We start from the raw sequence: 17,089 nt of genomic DNA, 5'->3' as shown, positions 1-17,089 counted from the left end.
CTCTAGTAACTGGTCCAGTATGTATAGCAGCTGGGGCTGTGGGTGTAACAATGGTGTTGATGTCCTCATCACAAGACCCAAACTATGAATGTAGCATATGATCGTGTCAGTTTACTGCTACTGTTTTCTGCATGTCAATGTATCTGTTCCTATAACCATGAGATCATGCAACTCTCGGACACCGGAGGAATACCTTGTGTGTATCAAATGTTACAACGTAACTGGGTGACTATAAAAGTGCTCTACAGGTATCTCCGAATGTGTCAGTTGGGTTGGCATGGCTCAAGGCTGGGATTTTTCACTCTGTGTGACGGAGAGGTATCTCGGGGCCCACTCGGTAATACAGCATCACAATAAGCCTTGCAAGAAATGTGAGTAAGGAGTTAGTAACGGGATCTTGTATTACAGAACGAGTAAAGAGACTTGGCGGTAACGAGATTGAACTAGGTATGGAGATACCGACGATCGAATCTCGGGCAAGTAACATATCGATAGACAAAGCGAATTGTATACGGGATTGATTGAATCCTTGATATCGTGGTTCAACCGATAAAGATCTTCGTAGAATATGCAGGAGCCAATATGGACATCCAGGTCCCGCTATTTGTTATTGGCCGGAGAGTGTCTCGGTCATGTCTGCATAGTTCTCGAACCCGCATGGTCTACACACTTAAGGTTCAATGATGATTTGGTCTTAATGAGTTATGTGGGATGGTAACTGAAAGTTGTTTGGAGTCCTGGATGAGATCCCGGACATCACGAGGAGCTCCGGAATGGTCCGGAGGTAAATATTTGTATACGGGAAGTCATATTTTGGCTACCGGAAAAGTTTTGGGTTTTTCCGATATTGTACCGGAAAGCTTCTAGAAGGTTCCGAAAACTTATGGAGGAGTCTGAAAGTCCACCAAGGGTTCTACCACATCCCAAGGGTTTGCATGGGCTGAGGGGAGACATCGTGGCCTTATTGGGCTATGCGCACAAGTCCGTCAAGGCCATGCAGTTGGGAAAGATGGAAAGTCCACCTTTGTATGGAAGGGAAGGACGGGGACTAGGATTCCACCTCCTCCCCCTTTGGCTCCGCCCTAGGGCTTGGAGGGGCCGTTCCCCATGCCCCTCCACCTATATATATAGAGGGGAGGGGCACCCCAAGTGAACACACAAAATTCTTGGCGCCCCTCTCTCTCCCTAGATCGTTTCCTCCTCCGTTTGCAGTTTCAGTAGCGCTAGGCGTAGCCCTGCCGGGATAGCACCACCACAACTGCCACTGTCGGTGAATACTCACAACATATGCCATGGGTAGGCTAAAGTCGGTGAGAACCGAAGGGACAAAGGTGGGCGCTGGGAACGAGGTTGGTACACGCATGGGACGCACGATGTACCCAGGTTCAGGGCTCTCCGTAGAGATAATACCCCTAATCCTGCTGGTGTGTTGATGTATGGGAACAGAGTACAATGTTGCTCCTGGAGCTGTGTCGGGAGGAGGAAGAGGGGAGCAGCCGGCTCTTCTCTACCTCACTCTCCGTTGGTTGGTGAGTGTGTAGTGTTGAATGACTGGCAAGTGATCGGCCCCTCTGCATGGGGGGCAGCCGGGGGGTTTTATAAACGAACCCACCGGCCTACACTATGTGCCCGACTACAAGGATTGACCGTGCAGGCGGCTGGCGAGCCCCCGAGCTTGTTTAAAGCTAGCAAGGGGTCGCGCTGTGTAGCCTCCGAGCTTAAGCAAGCCAGCAAGAGGTGGTACGCTGTGTAGCCCGTACACGTGAGTGAGAACTCTTGACAAAAAGAAACATGGAGCATGTCCTTTTTATTGCCTTCTTTGTTCCCTGAAGAGGGAGGAAGATACATGTGTATGCTCTTTCCTTTGTTTATCTTCCGCCTTTTAGCAATAGAACGGGCGAAGCAACGCCGCGTTCCATGGGCACTCTGTTTCTTGGCCGGAGTCGTCCCTCTTGCGCTTCCTTGGCTTCTGGGCATCGATCAGGTAGTAAGCATTGTTGTGTAACGCCCTACTGATGATGAAGGGTCCCTCCCAAGGGGGTGAGAGCTTGTGCTGGCCGGCAGTGCGTTGGATTCTTCTGAGGACCAAGTATCCCTCCCTGAAAGAGAGAGGCCTGATCCTTTTGCTGTGGTAGTATCTCAGCTTCTGTTGGTAGATGGCCGTCCGGCTCAAAGCCAAGTCCCTTGCTTCCTCGAGGAGATCCACATCGTCTTCTCTAGCCTCCTTCGCCTCCGTTTCTGTGTATAGGGTGACCTGAGGCGAGTCGAATTCGACATCCGTGGGGATGATAGCCTCAGACCCGTATACCAGAAAGAATGGAGTGAAGTCGGTCGACCGGTTGGGCACGGTGCGGAGGCTCCATAGCACAGCCGGCAGTTCTTCGATCCAGCAGCCGGCTGGCCTGACCAGTGGTGCCACCAGCCTTGGCTTGATGCCGACTAGGATCAGGCCGTTGGCCCTCTCCGCTTGGCCGTTTGACTGGGGGTGTGCCACCGAGTCCAGGTCGAGCCGGATGCCTACCTTGGAACAGTAGAGCGCCAGGGCGCCCTTGGCGAAGTTGGTGCCGTTGTCGGTGATGATGTTGTGGGGAACGCCATATCGGACAGAGATGTGTGTGATAAACCTGACAGCAGTGGGGCCGGCAAGCTTCTTGATAGGCCTGGCTTCGATCCACTTGGTGAACTTGTCGACGGCTATCAGAAGATGCGTCATCCCTCCGCGAGCCGTATTGAAGGGCCCAACCATGTCCAGTCCCCAGACGGCGAATGGCCGCGATAAGGGAATGGTTTTCAACGCTGAAGACGGCATATGGCTTTGTGCACTGAAGCGTTGGCAGCCTTCACATTTGTCCACCAAATCCACAGCCTCCTCGAGGGTCGTGGGCCAGTAGAATCCATGGCGGAATGCTTTGGCCACGAGGGTACTGGAGGAGGCATGATGCCCACACTCCCCCTGGTGGATGTCTCTAAGGATCTCCTGCCCTTTTTCTGATTCGACGCATCGTCGGAACACGTCGGTCGTGCTGCGTCGCACCAGCTCGCGATTGATGATGGCATAGGCGGCAGACCTGCACTGGGTCTGTCTCGCCTCCGCCTCGTTCTGAGGAAGTTCGCCGCGAAGAAGGAAGGCCAGAATGGCCTGAGCCCATGATGGAGCCGACACAAGGGTCGCCTCCGCTTCGTCTTGACTGTTGGGGGCTTCTGCAGCCCCCGAGCTTGATGGCGTCTCCAGTGTTATTGCTGCAGCCGACTCATCGTCTATCTCCATGACGTCCACCCACTGGGAGGATTCGAGCCCGGGCAGAGCCGGGGTTGTCGTTGTAGCTGGTAACGTTGTTGGGGTTGGGTGGACCAATGGAGCCGGATTAGGATCCGAAGCCGGCGTAGTTGGTGGAGCCGACGGTGCTTGTACCATAGATTTAGTCGGTGTCGCGTTTGGAACTGGTGCTGTTAGTGCAGCCGGCGCGGGGTCCGCAGCCGGCATAACTGGCGGAGCCGGCGGTGCTTGTATCGTAGAGTCGGCTGGTATGAAGATTGACGCCGACTCCAGAGACGGCTTGATAGATGGCTTGTGGAGTTGCTCGAGGGAGACGCCGGCTGGGATGGCCTGCCTCGTGGAGCCGATCTTTGCTAGCGTATCTGCCGCCTCATTTTCCGCCATGGGAACGTGGTGGAACTCACAACCCTCGAAGGGGCCGCTGAGTTGCTGGATGAGGAAGCGGTAGCTTGCCATGTTGGCGTCCCTGGCGTCCCATTCGCCAGAGGCCTGCTGCACCACCAAGTCCGAATCGCCGAAGCATATGAGCCGCCGGATGCCAATCTCTTTGGCAAGCCGGAGGCCGTGAGCCAGTGCTTCGTACTCGGCGACATTGTTGGAGGCGGCGAAATGGATCTGGAGAGCGTACTTGAGCTGGTCCCCTTTCGGGGACCTCAAGATGATGCCGGCTCCCAGCCCTGTCCGCATCTTCGAGCAGTCGAAGTGCATTCGCCAATGCGTGGAGTCTGGAGGCGGTGGCTCGAACTGGGTCTCGGCCCAGTCGACTAAGAAGTCGGCCACCACCTGTGATTTGATGGCGGTGCGAGGCTCGTACCGAATGTCGTGGTCCACCATGGCGATGGACCATTTGGCAATTCTGCTCGTGGCATCACGGTTGCCCATGATCTCTGATAGCGGAGAACTGCTCACCACAGTGATGGCATGCTCTTGGAAGTATTGTTTTAATTTCTTAGCAGCAAGGTAAACACCATAACACATTTTCTGATAATGAGGGTAGTTCTTCTTAGAGGCGGACAAGACCTCACTAAGGTAGTAGACAGGGCGCTGCACTGGCAGGGCCTTGCCCTCCTCTTTGCGTTGAACTACCAACACTACGCTGACCACTCGAGTGGTCGCCGCGATGTATATGAGTATGGGTTCCCTTTCAGATGGGGCTGCCAAGATTGGCAGGCTCGAGATTACCCGCTTGAGGTCGCGGAAGGCTTCGTCCGCCTGGTCGTACCACTCGAACTTCGTCGTTTTCTTCATGAGCTGGTAGAGTGGAAGGGCCTTCTCGCCAAGCCGGCTGACGAACCGGCTGAGGGATGCCAAGCAGCCGACGAACTTCTGGACGTCGAGGATCCGAGCCGGCCGCACCATCCGCTCAGTGGTGCTGATCTTCTCAGGGTTCGCTTCGATGCCGCGGGCGGACACGAAGAACCCCAAGAGTTTGCCGCCTGGGACCCAGAAGACGCACTTCTCCGGATTGAGCCGGATCTTGTATTCGCGCAGATTGGCGAATGTCTCTCGCAGGTCGTCGAGGAGGCTGAAGTGTTGCTTCGTCTTGACGACGATGTCATCCGCATAGACGTGGATGTTTCTGCCAATCTGTGGCAGTAGGCACTGCTGCATGCAGCGTTGGAATGTCGCACCTGCGTTCTTCAGACCGAACGTCATGGTAGTGTAGCAGTAGGCCCCGAAGGGTGTGATGAAGGAGGTCTTCAGGCGATCAGCTGGATCCAGCTTGATTTGATGGTAGCCTAAATAAGCATCCAGAAATGACAGCAGTTCGCAGCCTGCAGTGGAGTTGATCACTTGATCTATCCTAGGCAATGCGAAAGGGTCTTTCGGACAAGCCTTATTCAGGCTAGTGTAGTCGATGCACATTCGCCATGTGTTGTTTTTCTTCAGCACCAGGACTGGGTTCGCCAGCCAGTCCGGGTGGAAAACCTCCATGATAAAGCCGGCTGCAAGGAGCCGGTGATCTCTTCTCCGATTGTGCGCCGCTTCCCCTCGGCGAAGCGGCACAAAGGTTGTTTCACCGACTTTGCATCCGGTCGCACGTGAAGTTTGTGCTTGGCGTACTTCCTCGGAACACCCGGTATGTCCTTGGGGGACCATGCAAAGATGTCCCGATTCTCACGGAGGAAGTCGACGAGCTCGCCTTCCTATTTGGGGCTGAGGCCAGCCCCGATGGTGATGCACTGCTTTGGGTTGGCAGGGTCGAGTGGGACCTGCTTTGTCTCTTTAGCCGGCTTGAAAGAGCCCTCACCGGCCGATTGGGACGGAGGAGAAGGAATCGTCGGCTGCTCGGTAGCCTGGGCCACGAGCCGGTCGATCTGCCGCTTCTCCTGAGCAATCACCAAGGCGTCGGCGAGGCGGCTGCTATCTTGGGCGCACTCGAGCGACTTCTTGTAGTCGCCAACAACAGTGATGATGCCCTTGGGACCCGGCATCTTCATCTTCAGGTAGGCGTAATGCGGAATAGCCATGAATTTGGCCAGAGCCGGTCTCCCCAGCAGCGCATGATACGGGCTACTGAGGTCCACCACCTCAAACCATATGGACTCACGGCGGAAGTGGGCCTTGTCGCCGAAGAGGACGTCTAGCTGGATCTTGCCGATGGGCGAGCATGACTGCCCAGGCACGATGCCATGGAAGACAGTGCTAGTTGGCAGGACGTCCGTCTCCTTGAGCCCGAGCTTGCGGAGAGTGTCGAGGTAGAGGATGTTGATGCTGCTGCCGCCATCGACCAGCACCCGGGAGAATCGGCAGGTGAGCCTCTTGGAGGCGAAGGTGGGGTCGAGGACGAGTGCGTATGACCCCGGGTTGGGCATCACCACAGGGTGGTCCACCCGGCTCCATGTGATCAGCCTGTCCGACCAATGCATGTACTAGGGAACCGGGGGAACGGTGGCGTTCACCTCGCGCCGCCTTTGGCGCAGGCTATGCTTGTCGTCGCCTTCGCTGGTGAAGACGACGAACGCTCCGTCTTGATGCGGATAGTCGTCAGGGTGTGGGCCGTCGTTGCGAGGCGGCGGCGGCGGAAGCGGAGCGTGATGGGGAGCCGGTGCACGAGGCACCGCCTGCGCACCCGGGGGAGCCGGCATTCCCTCCCCTTGCAACAGCCGGCGTGCGATGCTGCACTGTCGAAGGGTATGGGTAGACGGCGTCACCCCCGAATGTATCTTGCAGGGGGCGTCGAGCAGCTGCTCGAGAGACTGCCTGGGCTGCCAGTTGGGGTTGCCCTGATTGCGACGCTTTCGTGGGGGGCGGCTTGGGAAGCCGACGCCTCGCCCTCCACGTTGGCCACTAGCTTGTTGTTGGCCATCTGATCCGCCTTACGTTTGTAGTTGTTCTGGCCGCCTCGGTTGTCCCCAGCCGGCTTGGGAGTAGCCGGCGCAGGCACAACCTTGTCCAAGGCGGTCACCTTGATGCGCATTGCGGAGTCGACCGTGGCGTACTTGTCCGCCTTGGCCATGAGCACCGCCAAAGAGGTGGGCTCGGCGCACATGAGCTTGTGCTTGAGGAGGGTGCCGTCTCGGCATCCGTCGATGAAGTATTGTATGGCTTGCACCTTACGCACCCCTCGCAGGAGTTGCGGAGCTCGGTCCACCGGGTGACGTAGTCGCGGAGGGGTTCGTCGGCCTTCTGGACGCACATGGCCAGCTCGCGAGGCCGACCAGGGCGCTTGTAGGTGCCGGTGAAGTTGCGGACGAACGCCTCCTCGAAGTCCACCCAGGAGTTGACGCTGCCGGCCGGGAGGCTGTTAAGCCACGTCCGGGCCGAGCCGGCAAGCATGAGTGGCACGTAGCGAACCGCTACGCGCTTGTTGCCCCTGGTGATGCCCACGGCCGTGGTGTAGTCGATCAGCCAGTCTTCTGGCTTGGCCGTGCCGTTATACTTGGGCGTATCCCGAGGCAAGGTGAAGCATCGGGGGAACAGCTCCCCTCGGATCCGGGGGCCGAAGCACGTTGGACCGACGGGTCCGTCTTCCTCTAGGAGGGCCGCATGGGCCAGGGCGATGATGCGCCGGCGAGCGTCCCGCTCATCCTGGGTGGCGGGGGCGCCAGCCCCGGTGACGAGAGGGGAGGCGCCTCGGGAGCCGGAGGCATGAGTCCTTCGCGGGGGAATATCCCCGTACTCCGAATCGCCCTTGTCGCCTCCGCGATCTAAGCCTGAAGTGTGCTCGCTCTCGCGCTGTGAGCGCCAGTCTTGGCTTCCCTCGCCCCTCCAGCCGGAAGGGCGATGCGAGGAAGATCCCTCGGCGTGGTGCTGGCCGCTAGGGTTGCGGCGAGCCCCCGAGTTTGGTCCCGGGGACTCCGATTGAGCCTGACCAGGGTCAATCCGAGAGTGTTGCTGGTTAGCGGCGTCAAGGAGATCCTTGACACGCTTCTCCTGGAAGGCGCGCTCCTCGCCTTCCAGGCTCGCCATCTCCTCCATGGCCACCTGCGCCGCCCGCATGTTGGCTGCAGGAGTCTCGTAGGTGGGCAGGTCGCCGCCTAGAGCTTCGGCGATGAACCGGCCGCGGCTGCGGACCGATCCAAGCGGACTAGGGGCCTCGGAAATCGGAGTAAGGTCGTACGCGGAGTTGTACTCACGATGCGTAGCCTCCAACCGACGTTTCGCCGAGGCGACGGCGATGCCCTCCTCCAAGATATGCCTGCGAGCCTCCTCCAGCGAGGCCCGAGCGTCTGCAGGGTCGGCGGAAGCGGCGACCGGTGTCTTCAGGCCGGCGATGGCGTCCCGAAGGGTATCAGCGGCGGCCGCAGCGGGCTCGCCGGCGCCTGCGGAGGCCTTGCCGGGAGCCGCGCTGGTGCCGGCGCCGATAACCATCACCTCCACGGTGTTGGAGACGGCAGCAATGTGGTAAGGGGTGAAGAACCCTACCGACGGCGGAGGGCCGTCGAAGATGAGAATGTTACTGGGGTAAACATCGTGGGCAGGCATCTCAGCGATAGAGAGCCTGCTGAAGCTGGCGCAGAGTGCCTCAACGTCACAGTCCTCGCCGAAGTAGCATGGGTCGTCATTGAGGCGAAGGTCGCTGAAGAGAACGTTGAGGTTCTCCATAGCAGCGACGACGACGCTAGGCAGCGCCTCGTCATCAGAATCTTCGTCCGAATCCGCATGGCGGACGGGGACGTCGATCATCATGGGCGTCGCCTCGTCGAAAGAGAGCTCCATGGGCATGCAAACTGCTCCGGACACGATGCATCCGGTGGTGTAGGTGCAGGGGCCCGCCCAGCGCGTAAAGCCAGCCGATGCCGCGATCGACCCCACGCGGTGGGCGCCAAATGTCGGTGAATACTCACAATATATGCCATGGGTAGGCTAAAGTCAGTGAGAACCGAAGGGACAAAGGTGGGCGCTGGGAACGAGGTTGGTACACGCATGGGACGCACGATGTACCCAGATTCAGGGCTCTCCGTAGAGATAATACCCCTAATCCTGCTGGTGTGTTGATGTATGGGAACAGAGTACAATGTTGCTCCTGGAGCTGTGTTGGGAGGAGGAAGAGGGGAGCAGCCGGCTCGTCTCTACCTCGCTCTCTGTTGGTTGGTGAGTGTGTAGTGTTGAATGACTGGCAAGTGATCGGCCCCTCTGCATGGGGGGCAGCCGGGGGGTTTTATAGACGAACCCGCCGGCCTACAATATGGATAAAAGGTACAAGCGTGGGACCCGGCTGGCCGCTTCGCCGGCTGACCAGGGGCCCACAAGGGTCTTGTCTTGTCGATGAGGGGCCCGCCGGTTGGATGGTCTCGTTTACCTGTGGGACCCGCCGGCTAGCCAATGGGGCTCCCGCGTAAGGTTGACGCTGAGCACGCGTTGTACGTCAAGCGTCGCCCCGCGAGATTCTTCATGGGCAGGCAGTACGACCGCCTCCACTGTTCCCCACGCCGAGTGCAGTAATGGAATGGGAGTGTGACGGTCCGACATCAGGCTAGGTGATGGATCAGAGCCGGGGTAGGTCAGCGGCGTGGCCGCCGAGGCGTCTTGATCCAGTACCTTTGCTGACGCGTAGCTACCTTTAATCGTGAGGTCCTTTCCTGACCTACGATATGATGTGACTGGTGATCCCCAGCCGGCTAGCCTGCTTGGTCAGCCGGCTCGAGGGTGGCCGCCTCCTCCCCGGTCCGGCTGGCGGGACCAGGCCGGCTCTGAAGGGGAGGCCGCCTGCATTCTAGCCGGCAGGGGCTGCCTGGCCGGCCAGAAAGGTGGCCGCCTCATCTTCCACCCGGTAGGCGAAGCCTAGCCGGTCAGAAGACTTGAGCCTTGGGAATCTCCATATCTGCATGTCCATTGGGCCGGAAATGAAGGAACAGGCTTGATGAGCCTACCCCGGGGTTATCCCCCCGATAGCCACCACGCCTCGTGTTGCCGGAGAACTCATCTACCTCTTCGCCCCTCTTGCTGGATCAAGAAGGCAAAGATCGGCATCAAATTGTACGTGTGCTAAACGCGGAGGTGACGTCCGTTTGGCACTAGATCGGGGTGGATCGTGATGGGACCGCGGGACGGTTCGTGATGAGATCACGGGACGGATTGCGATTTGGATCGTGAAGATGTTCGACTACATCAGTCGTGTTATATACACTTCCGCTTAGCGATCTACAAGAGTATGTAGATGCACTCTCTCCTCTCGTAGATGATCATAGCCAAAGTTGTCAGAATCGCGATTCAGAATCGGATCGGAGCTCCGTTGCTAGGATCGTGAATCGTAGAATCTTAACTATCAGGATCGTAGAAACTTAGATTCTATGAGAAAAAACGTAGAATCGGAGCGGCTATTTTGAATCGTAAGATTCTAAGAGTTGAGTCACAATTCTGACAACTTTGATCATAGCCATGGATAGGTCTTGGGTGTACGTAGGAAATTTTTTGTTTCTCATGCAACGTTCTCCAACAGCTTTGTCTGTCTAACTGATCCTCCAATCTCGATCACCATGACCTTCTCCACCTCTATCTCCGCCATGGAAATCAAGAAGCCGACATGTCCCAAGGTGTCATCAACCAACAGAGCTTCGCGCCACACGCTCAGAACCTCATAGGCATCAGACGTGCATGACCGGAGTCTAACCGATCTAGAAATCCTGAGCAAGATCTCTTGGGGTCGTTCTGGAACATGTCGATAGCCAGATCAAGGATAACCAATCATCTAGGGGTTGTCGTGATGCGAGAAGAGCACGACGATGGCCACCTTAAACATCAAGGCAGCAGATCCCCCACGTCGCCCCGATCCAGTCTGCCACCGCCAGGCCGGGTGCCGGCACAACGATGCTGCCTCGAAGCCCGCACACCACCGCGCCAGCGTGTAGGCACGTCCCAGAGATGTCGATCCACCATCGACAGAGAAATACAGCGCCACCATGCGGGGGAAGAGGCCACCGTCTTGCCCCACCTGGCACGCCCAGCTGCACTGATTTACTCTTAGTGATAAAGTTATCAAGCTAGTATGCTAAACTCTGGTGACCTTGTAGAGAAAATCCACAGGCATTGTTCTACACTTCTACTCAAGTTATCACTCGGTACACTGAACTATAAAACTTGCTTAATCAAAACCCTCATTCAGATGAGCAAGATAAACGGGGCTATATCTCAAAATCACATGCTTGCTCCTCAATGGCTCAATGGGCAAGACAGAGGCTCATCTTTTGTTTAGCTGGCTTTGAAGAGTGCATGTAGATTAAGAGATAAATCTTGCTTTGGTTGTTCATACATGACAAGGGTCAACACGGAGCCTTCTCAAATGCAAGCATTTTCATATGAACATCTATACTTGTATCCTTTGCAACAAGGGCGCGGAGGAAGCCCCTACATGTCCTTTTTGGGACTGCATTTTTCCTCAAGAATGTTGGCAATCTACTATGCATGACAAATTGAGGGGCACTTCAGTCTTCGATGAAATTATGTTGACGAGTCAAATGGTTCCTAAGAAGATTGCTATGGATATTTGTGATTATAGGTTGCTAGAACATGTCGATGCAGCAGAATGATCAAATTTTTCGAGAATGAAACTCCCCCTTGGCGATTCAGAAAGATCTTATTCTGATTGGACACGGCCACACAATCTTAAAAGAAATATAAAATCAAAATGTGTTAGCACTTGATTCCTAACTCTTTTTTTTTTTGCTTTCATATTACTTTATTCTGCCCGTCTTTTTTCTTTGCATGTACATTTGTATATAAAGCTTAATAAAATTATACACTAGGACAATGTAAATACTGTTTTTGCAGTCTGGAACCAGCTACCGATACTGTACACAACAGCTCAAGAGATACCACAGTGCCACCAGATACAAAAATGATTACACATGCTTCTTGTTAAATACAGATTGTGTTCATCAAACTGAATTGCACGCGCCCTCAGACGGGCATAGAAACCAAAATTCTTCATATTATGATGATACAAAATATCACGGTGCATCAAACGAGGAAAGTTGATACGAAATAGATCATACCCACAATTTTGTATCGAGATTCCACAATATGTAGAAGTGATAATATGATACTAATGTATGATATATGCAATGTGGATGCAGTAGCTAAAGTAGTATCATACATTATGATACTAGCCCATGATACTATGCATTCTGGGTGGCCTTAGTTCCTGTTTGTCGAAACTTGGAATGCTGACCCAGAAACAAAATTTTCACCCCCAACAACCATGATGATGCTTCACTTGGATTACTTACTATCTTAACTTATTTCCTAATGCATGCTGTACTATACTTGTATGTATGACCTATATATATATATATATTGATGTACATTTAATTACATGAGCAGCCAGGTGAACGGGTTAATGATTAGTTAATCGATGCGCTAATGCGGTATTGTCCGACCTCTTTTCTGTAGTGCAGATGACAGTGATGGATCTCACGGAATTCTGCAGACGGCTAACAGGAAGTCCTTTCAGCGTTGGGTGAGACAGATCCCTCGTGGGCTCTTGTTCCTCGCAGGTTTCTTCTCCTTTGGGCTCGCTCGAGCTACGGCCTTCGTCTTGGTCCTCATCATTCCCGACGGTCAGGATTTTCTCCATCTTTATATCTTCAGTGTCAGGGAACTGGCGATACGCAGAACGGAGTCCATGGTGAATATGTTCCATTCTTCCTGACCTTACGTCTTCCCTGTCCAGGTCGATTAAGTCCTGCGCGATCGTAAACGGAACACACCCGATCAGTGGAACAGGGTAACAACAACTCACCAGTCACCACAACAATAAACACCACTCCTGGGTTATTATTCCCCACTAGTTTGGAGTTTTATGTATGGAAATAATAATAATACGAACCTGCGTCGGAAAAGTTTTGAATAGAGGAAGAAATCGGGTTCTACAATACTGATTGAAGGAAAGGATAAAGAAGATAGGAGGTATGGCGAAGCCTGCAGCTACTGGTGATTTTTTTAGGCCAAATACACCGAGGCAGATGATCTGGGTGAGCACGAGAGAGAATATCACCGTGTTGTGTGCAATTGGCCAATACAAACCACCACTGTCATATCTCATCCGGTAAACGTTCAGTAGCTAAAGACAAATACATAAATGGCAGATCATTAGCATACAGAACCAATAGGTTTCAAATAATAATAATAATAAAATCAAGTATTTGCCATCAAGAGCATGTGTTTAATTTTTCCTATTTTATATCCATAGATAGCACTGGAAGCTGCTAAACAATGTTCACCTGTAATGGCAACATAGTTCTAAGAAAATAGAATGCAACATAGCAACTGTACTCGAATTATTAGTGCTGTAGAAGCCATCTCTAGCTTCTCGCTCACCTGATTGCGGTATACGACATAACCCAGGAAGAAGTAGACTAGCAGAAAAGGTAAGATCAAGGGTGCCAGTACAGAGCATGAGAAGCCCAATAGGCCAAACAACATAACTTTTGGTACTTCTGTGTGATACGGAAACGTGGGGACGAACGCTGTATCTTCTTTCATTCTCAGAACATACTTTATTATAAAGTTATAGATCAGACCAAAGAGTTGCATAAGTTCAGACGATAAACTGGCCCATCCTGATGTCAGAACATAGGTGATGAAGAACGTAGTCTGGAATCAAAATGGAATTACAGAATTACTCTATTACTAGTTTATAAGAAATTTAAAGGAAGGACAAATATATTATTACTATTGACCTTCGATAAACAGCATGAAAGACAAGTTAGGACTAACCTGCCCAGGTATGACACCGGCTAGCTGGACAGCGATGTCCTTCGTGGTTGAAGAAGAATTCAGTTGGGTTATGACCGCACCAGAAGTTAAATTAACAAAGAAAACATTCCAAATGAAGAAGTAGAGCACTTTAGAGCAAGCACTCTTCTTCCTTTCACTGTGAGATGTAGGCCCCTCCAACGTCGAAAACAGTATCATTATTGGCGAAACGGTGTACAGGAATAGTAGCAGTATGACACTCGGAAGGTATCCAGTTATTATTTGGCTCATGTAAGGCCTGCACATGAAAGGGGGATCACTAGAAGCCAACTACTTACAAATAAAGGAAAAGCCATGTGTTCCAAGATATATCAGGGTAGAATGTGTTAATCAGTCTAAATATCGACGATTTTGAATGCTGTTTCAAGTTCCAACTCTAAATGAGACCTGATGCATAATGGAGTCTACGAGTCAGCGGATATGAAGATGAGCTTAGATAGGTCAGTTCCAGTACAACATGGGTACTTACTGCTTTAATAACCCATTAAGAAAAGGAAGCTTCCGATGCACCTGATCAAGCTGGGATAGGCCTTGTATAAATGTCACTGGTATCAAAAACAAGAACGAAAAAACAAGAGAACCTAGAAGCGTAGCTATCCGTCGAATCCAAAGCTGCTTATAGGGAAGCCAAATGTTTGACCAATACATATCATCTGGCTCTGGAGCAAGATCAGTAACCCACTTTGTAGGGTTCGAAGTCTGAAGTGCTTGTGAAGCAAGAAGTGCTCCATACCGAGTTTTGAAAAATACAAAAGCAGCCGCACATTCCTGTAAATAGTTCCAGGACCGACGTTACTGGTTTTATACTTACTGATGAACTTAGTGAAGCAATCAATGTTTGCAAAATTACAAAGCAAACCTCGTTATCTATGTTCTTTGCAACTTCGTCAGTCGGTAACAACTGGAAAGAATTCGAAGAAGCTCCACAAAGACAACACGGGTATGTAATTGCTTTGCGGCTCTGATCTAGAGTTGTGTCTGTGGAAGTGGAGTGGTCCAACTTTCCACATGCCTTCTTCGCACCAGTCTGCATCATATTAAACAGTTTTACTCCAAAAGCAGAAAGGAAAATACCAATATGCAGATAAAAGGTACAAATCCAAATCAAACGATCTGAGATCAATTCACTAATTCACAGAGAAAGCAAATATATCACATGGAAAGGAATAAGAAAATATTACAGTTACCTTTGCAGATAAGAAGCATAAATCAAGCACGAATGATTTCAGATCATTTCACTAACTCATGGAAAAGACAGAAAAATATCATATGAAAGGAATGTGCAGCATCATAAATAGCTATCCCTTATATGCCATAGTGATTATCAAACCACAAGAAAAGTAAGCCCAAGACTAACAACATTAAATCATAAAAACACTAGCTTAGCAATTACTGTATTTTGCATTCTCACTCATCCCCCACCCTCCAAACAGATAGAAATGTTATATGAGAAATGCTTACCATTATCTTCTGAACTTTCCCAGCCTTGTAAATAACTTGATGGAATAGGTAACTTGATGCATGATACTTGGTGAAGAAATCATCGACATCACTACTGCACGATTCGTTTGCTGTCTTTGGTATTCCGCGAACAAGCACAGTAAATTGGCCTGGATTTAGTGTTGTGCGTTTAAGGTGAAGGAGCCTCAGCCTAGCAATGTGCCCATACTCCTGAAAGATTGGGTAGAGAAACAACATTACATGTGTTCCTCAATATGAGGATACAGAATACTCCGTGCTTTCTATGAGCAAAAAACTTACCACATATAGGAGAAAGCAAGCTACTCCAGATATTATGTAGAGGACTACAGAATGAACCCAAAGCCTGCAATACAGCCATCACATAATGTCTTGAGAGTAGAGAAATACACGGAACTAATCAAGTAAAGGTAGAGGCAAAACAAGATAACCCTATAAAATGTTAAATACCAATAATTAACGCAGCGTACCACAAGTGAATATAGAATTTCAGACTTGATAAAACCACTTTATGATAAACTAAGAACGAATTGTTCAGCTCACCATCTAGATTGCACTTCCACATTCTGAACTGTGAACATATGCAATTGTTCCGAAGGAATCTCAAGGTGTTGCGTCTTTCGTGCCAAATAATGCACCGGAAGAATCCCAAAAAGGCACAGGATGGCGGCTAGGGAAAAGATGCGTATGCTGCAGAAGAAGAAAAAAAGCGAATGCATCAGCCTGCAAATTTGGCCACTAATAAACACATAGAAAAAAGGATTTCAAGATGAGAACTCGGAGCACCTGAACACAAGCATCCTGTTGAAAGCAACAGCGTCCAGCCCAGCAGCTGCCAAGAGATCTTCCTCGGTACACTGCAGGGCCTTGACGATCCAGCCGGTGGACGGAACAAACCTCTCCAAGATGAAGGCCTCCCGGAGCAGCCTATTCTCCTCGGCGATCCTCCGGCCAAAGTAGACCCTGACAAACGCTGGCTGCTTCCTCAGAACGGAATAGAGGGACCAAAAGAGCACGCAGAGCCCGATGTTGATGCCCGCGGAGGTCATGAGCGCGCTGATCTTCATGGCTTCCTGCCTATCCTATCGGACCAGCCACGGACAAGAACCAGGGCACATGTATGTCATGTAAGCATCATATCATCCTTGATGTCCTCAGCGCCTACAGGTACAGGAAGATGAAGGTGTTGCTTAACACTAGTTGAGACTTGAGACAGACTGAAGTAGCCTAAAGTCTCAACTGCTACAAGTTGCAGATGAAGCAAAAGCTGCTCAATGTGCCAGTGTGACAAGACCACAGTTTAAAAAAAAAAGGCCGTGCCGCTTAATATGACCATAACTGAGCTTAAGCGTGCGCGCAAGGCGATGGCAGAACGCATGATTAACACCCAGCGCATTTTCATAAGACTTTGGATCGTATCAGTTGACCGGGATTATATTACCAAAGAAGATCCCGACCGAATCCGAGCACCGCCCCGCTGTCTCGATCGAAGCACACATTATCCAGCACACCATGGCGACATCGCATACTCCAAGCACAGATTCCATCAGATGAATTGTTGTTTTTTCTTCTTCTTTATTTTTTATGACAGATTCTGAGCACGGATTCCATGAGATATGAACCGGGGGAATCCGGGCTGTCCGGCCGGGTTTAACATGTGCTAGCGGGCTATGTTACTTGGATCCAAAGTATAGGAGCACATACATACGTACATACTGCTAAATGAAGCCATCACGCGATGAACACACAAGATCAGAGGCTAATAATATCACTTGAAACGAACAAGATGAAGACTTGAGAACTCTGAAGGGAAAAAATGGTGACAACATTTGAGAGCAGAACAAAAGGGAGGAGGCAGAGGAATCTGCTACCTCGGAGTCGACAGGAGGAAGAGGAACGGCTGCCGGAGCTAAGACGCCGTCCGCCCGCCGCCGCGGGGGAACCCTACGCTACGCCGCCCTCGAGCGGCCGGAAGAAATCAGGAGGGCGTCGGCAGCATTGGCGGGGAGGAGCAGCGGCCGCCTCGACGACCGACGGAGCGCGGCAATGGAAAGCCGCCGGCGATTGGTTGGTGGGAAGGAGGGGTCGGTCAGACAGAGGGAGTTGATTTGTGTGTGTCTCGGCAGACTGGCA

The 17,089-nt window shown here is 52.0% G+C and overlaps 1 protein-coding gene across 4 annotated transcripts; it reads right to left on the bottom strand.

The window, feature by feature from the left end:
* Positions 1–11,549: 11,549 nt before the first annotated feature.
* On the bottom strand, positions 11,550–17,082 carry LOC123399333 (CSC1-like protein RXW8). 4 transcript variants are annotated; one of them, XM_045093748.1, is made up of 11 exons: positions 16,828–17,082; positions 15,743–16,117; positions 15,500–15,646; positions 15,239–15,302; positions 14,939–15,148; positions 14,337–14,504; positions 13,947–14,245; positions 13,439–13,715; positions 13,040–13,315; positions 12,549–12,782; positions 11,550–12,404 (listed from the first exon to the last, which is right to left on the bottom strand). In XM_045093748.1, exons 2-11 carry the CDS (start codon positions 16,021–16,023, stop codon positions 12,057–12,059), a joined length of 2,304 nt encoding a protein of 767 aa, XP_044949683.1. In that variant the 5' UTR covers positions 16,024–16,117; positions 16,828–17,082; the 3' UTR covers positions 11,550–12,056. The 4 variants fall into 4 exon arrangements, with proteins under 4 accessions (XP_044949683.1, XP_044949684.1, XP_044949685.1 ...); XM_045093749.1 differs by having other exon boundaries at positions 12,717–12,782; XM_045093750.1 differs by lacking the exon at positions 13,040–13,315.
* Between the last annotated feature and the right edge of the window lie 7 nt (positions 17,083–17,089).

This window comes from Hordeum vulgare, chromosome 5H (genome assembly GCF_904849725.1).
Source record: "Hordeum vulgare subsp. vulgare chromosome 5H, MorexV3_pseudomolecules_assembly, whole genome shotgun sequence".
NCBI lineage: Eukaryota > Viridiplantae > Streptophyta > Magnoliopsida > Poales > Poaceae > Hordeum > Hordeum vulgare.
This window is presented reverse-complemented; position numbering and strand designations above follow the sequence as displayed.

Excerpts from the sequence above, each read along its gene's own strand:
- LOC123399333 (XM_045093748.1), bottom strand. The coding sequence starts at position 16,023 with ATGAAGATCAGCGCGCTCATGACCTCCGCGGGCATCAACATCGGGCTC. Across the intron at positions 15,303-15,499 it reads GTGGAAGTGCAATCTAGATG|GCTTTGGGTTCATTCTGTAG; the intron begins GTGAGCTGAACA and ends GCTGTATTGCAG. Across the intron at positions 13,316-13,438 it reads CCGGTGTCATACCTGGGCAG|ACTACGTTCTTCATCACCTA; the intron begins GTTAGTCCTAAC and ends TTTTGATTCCAG.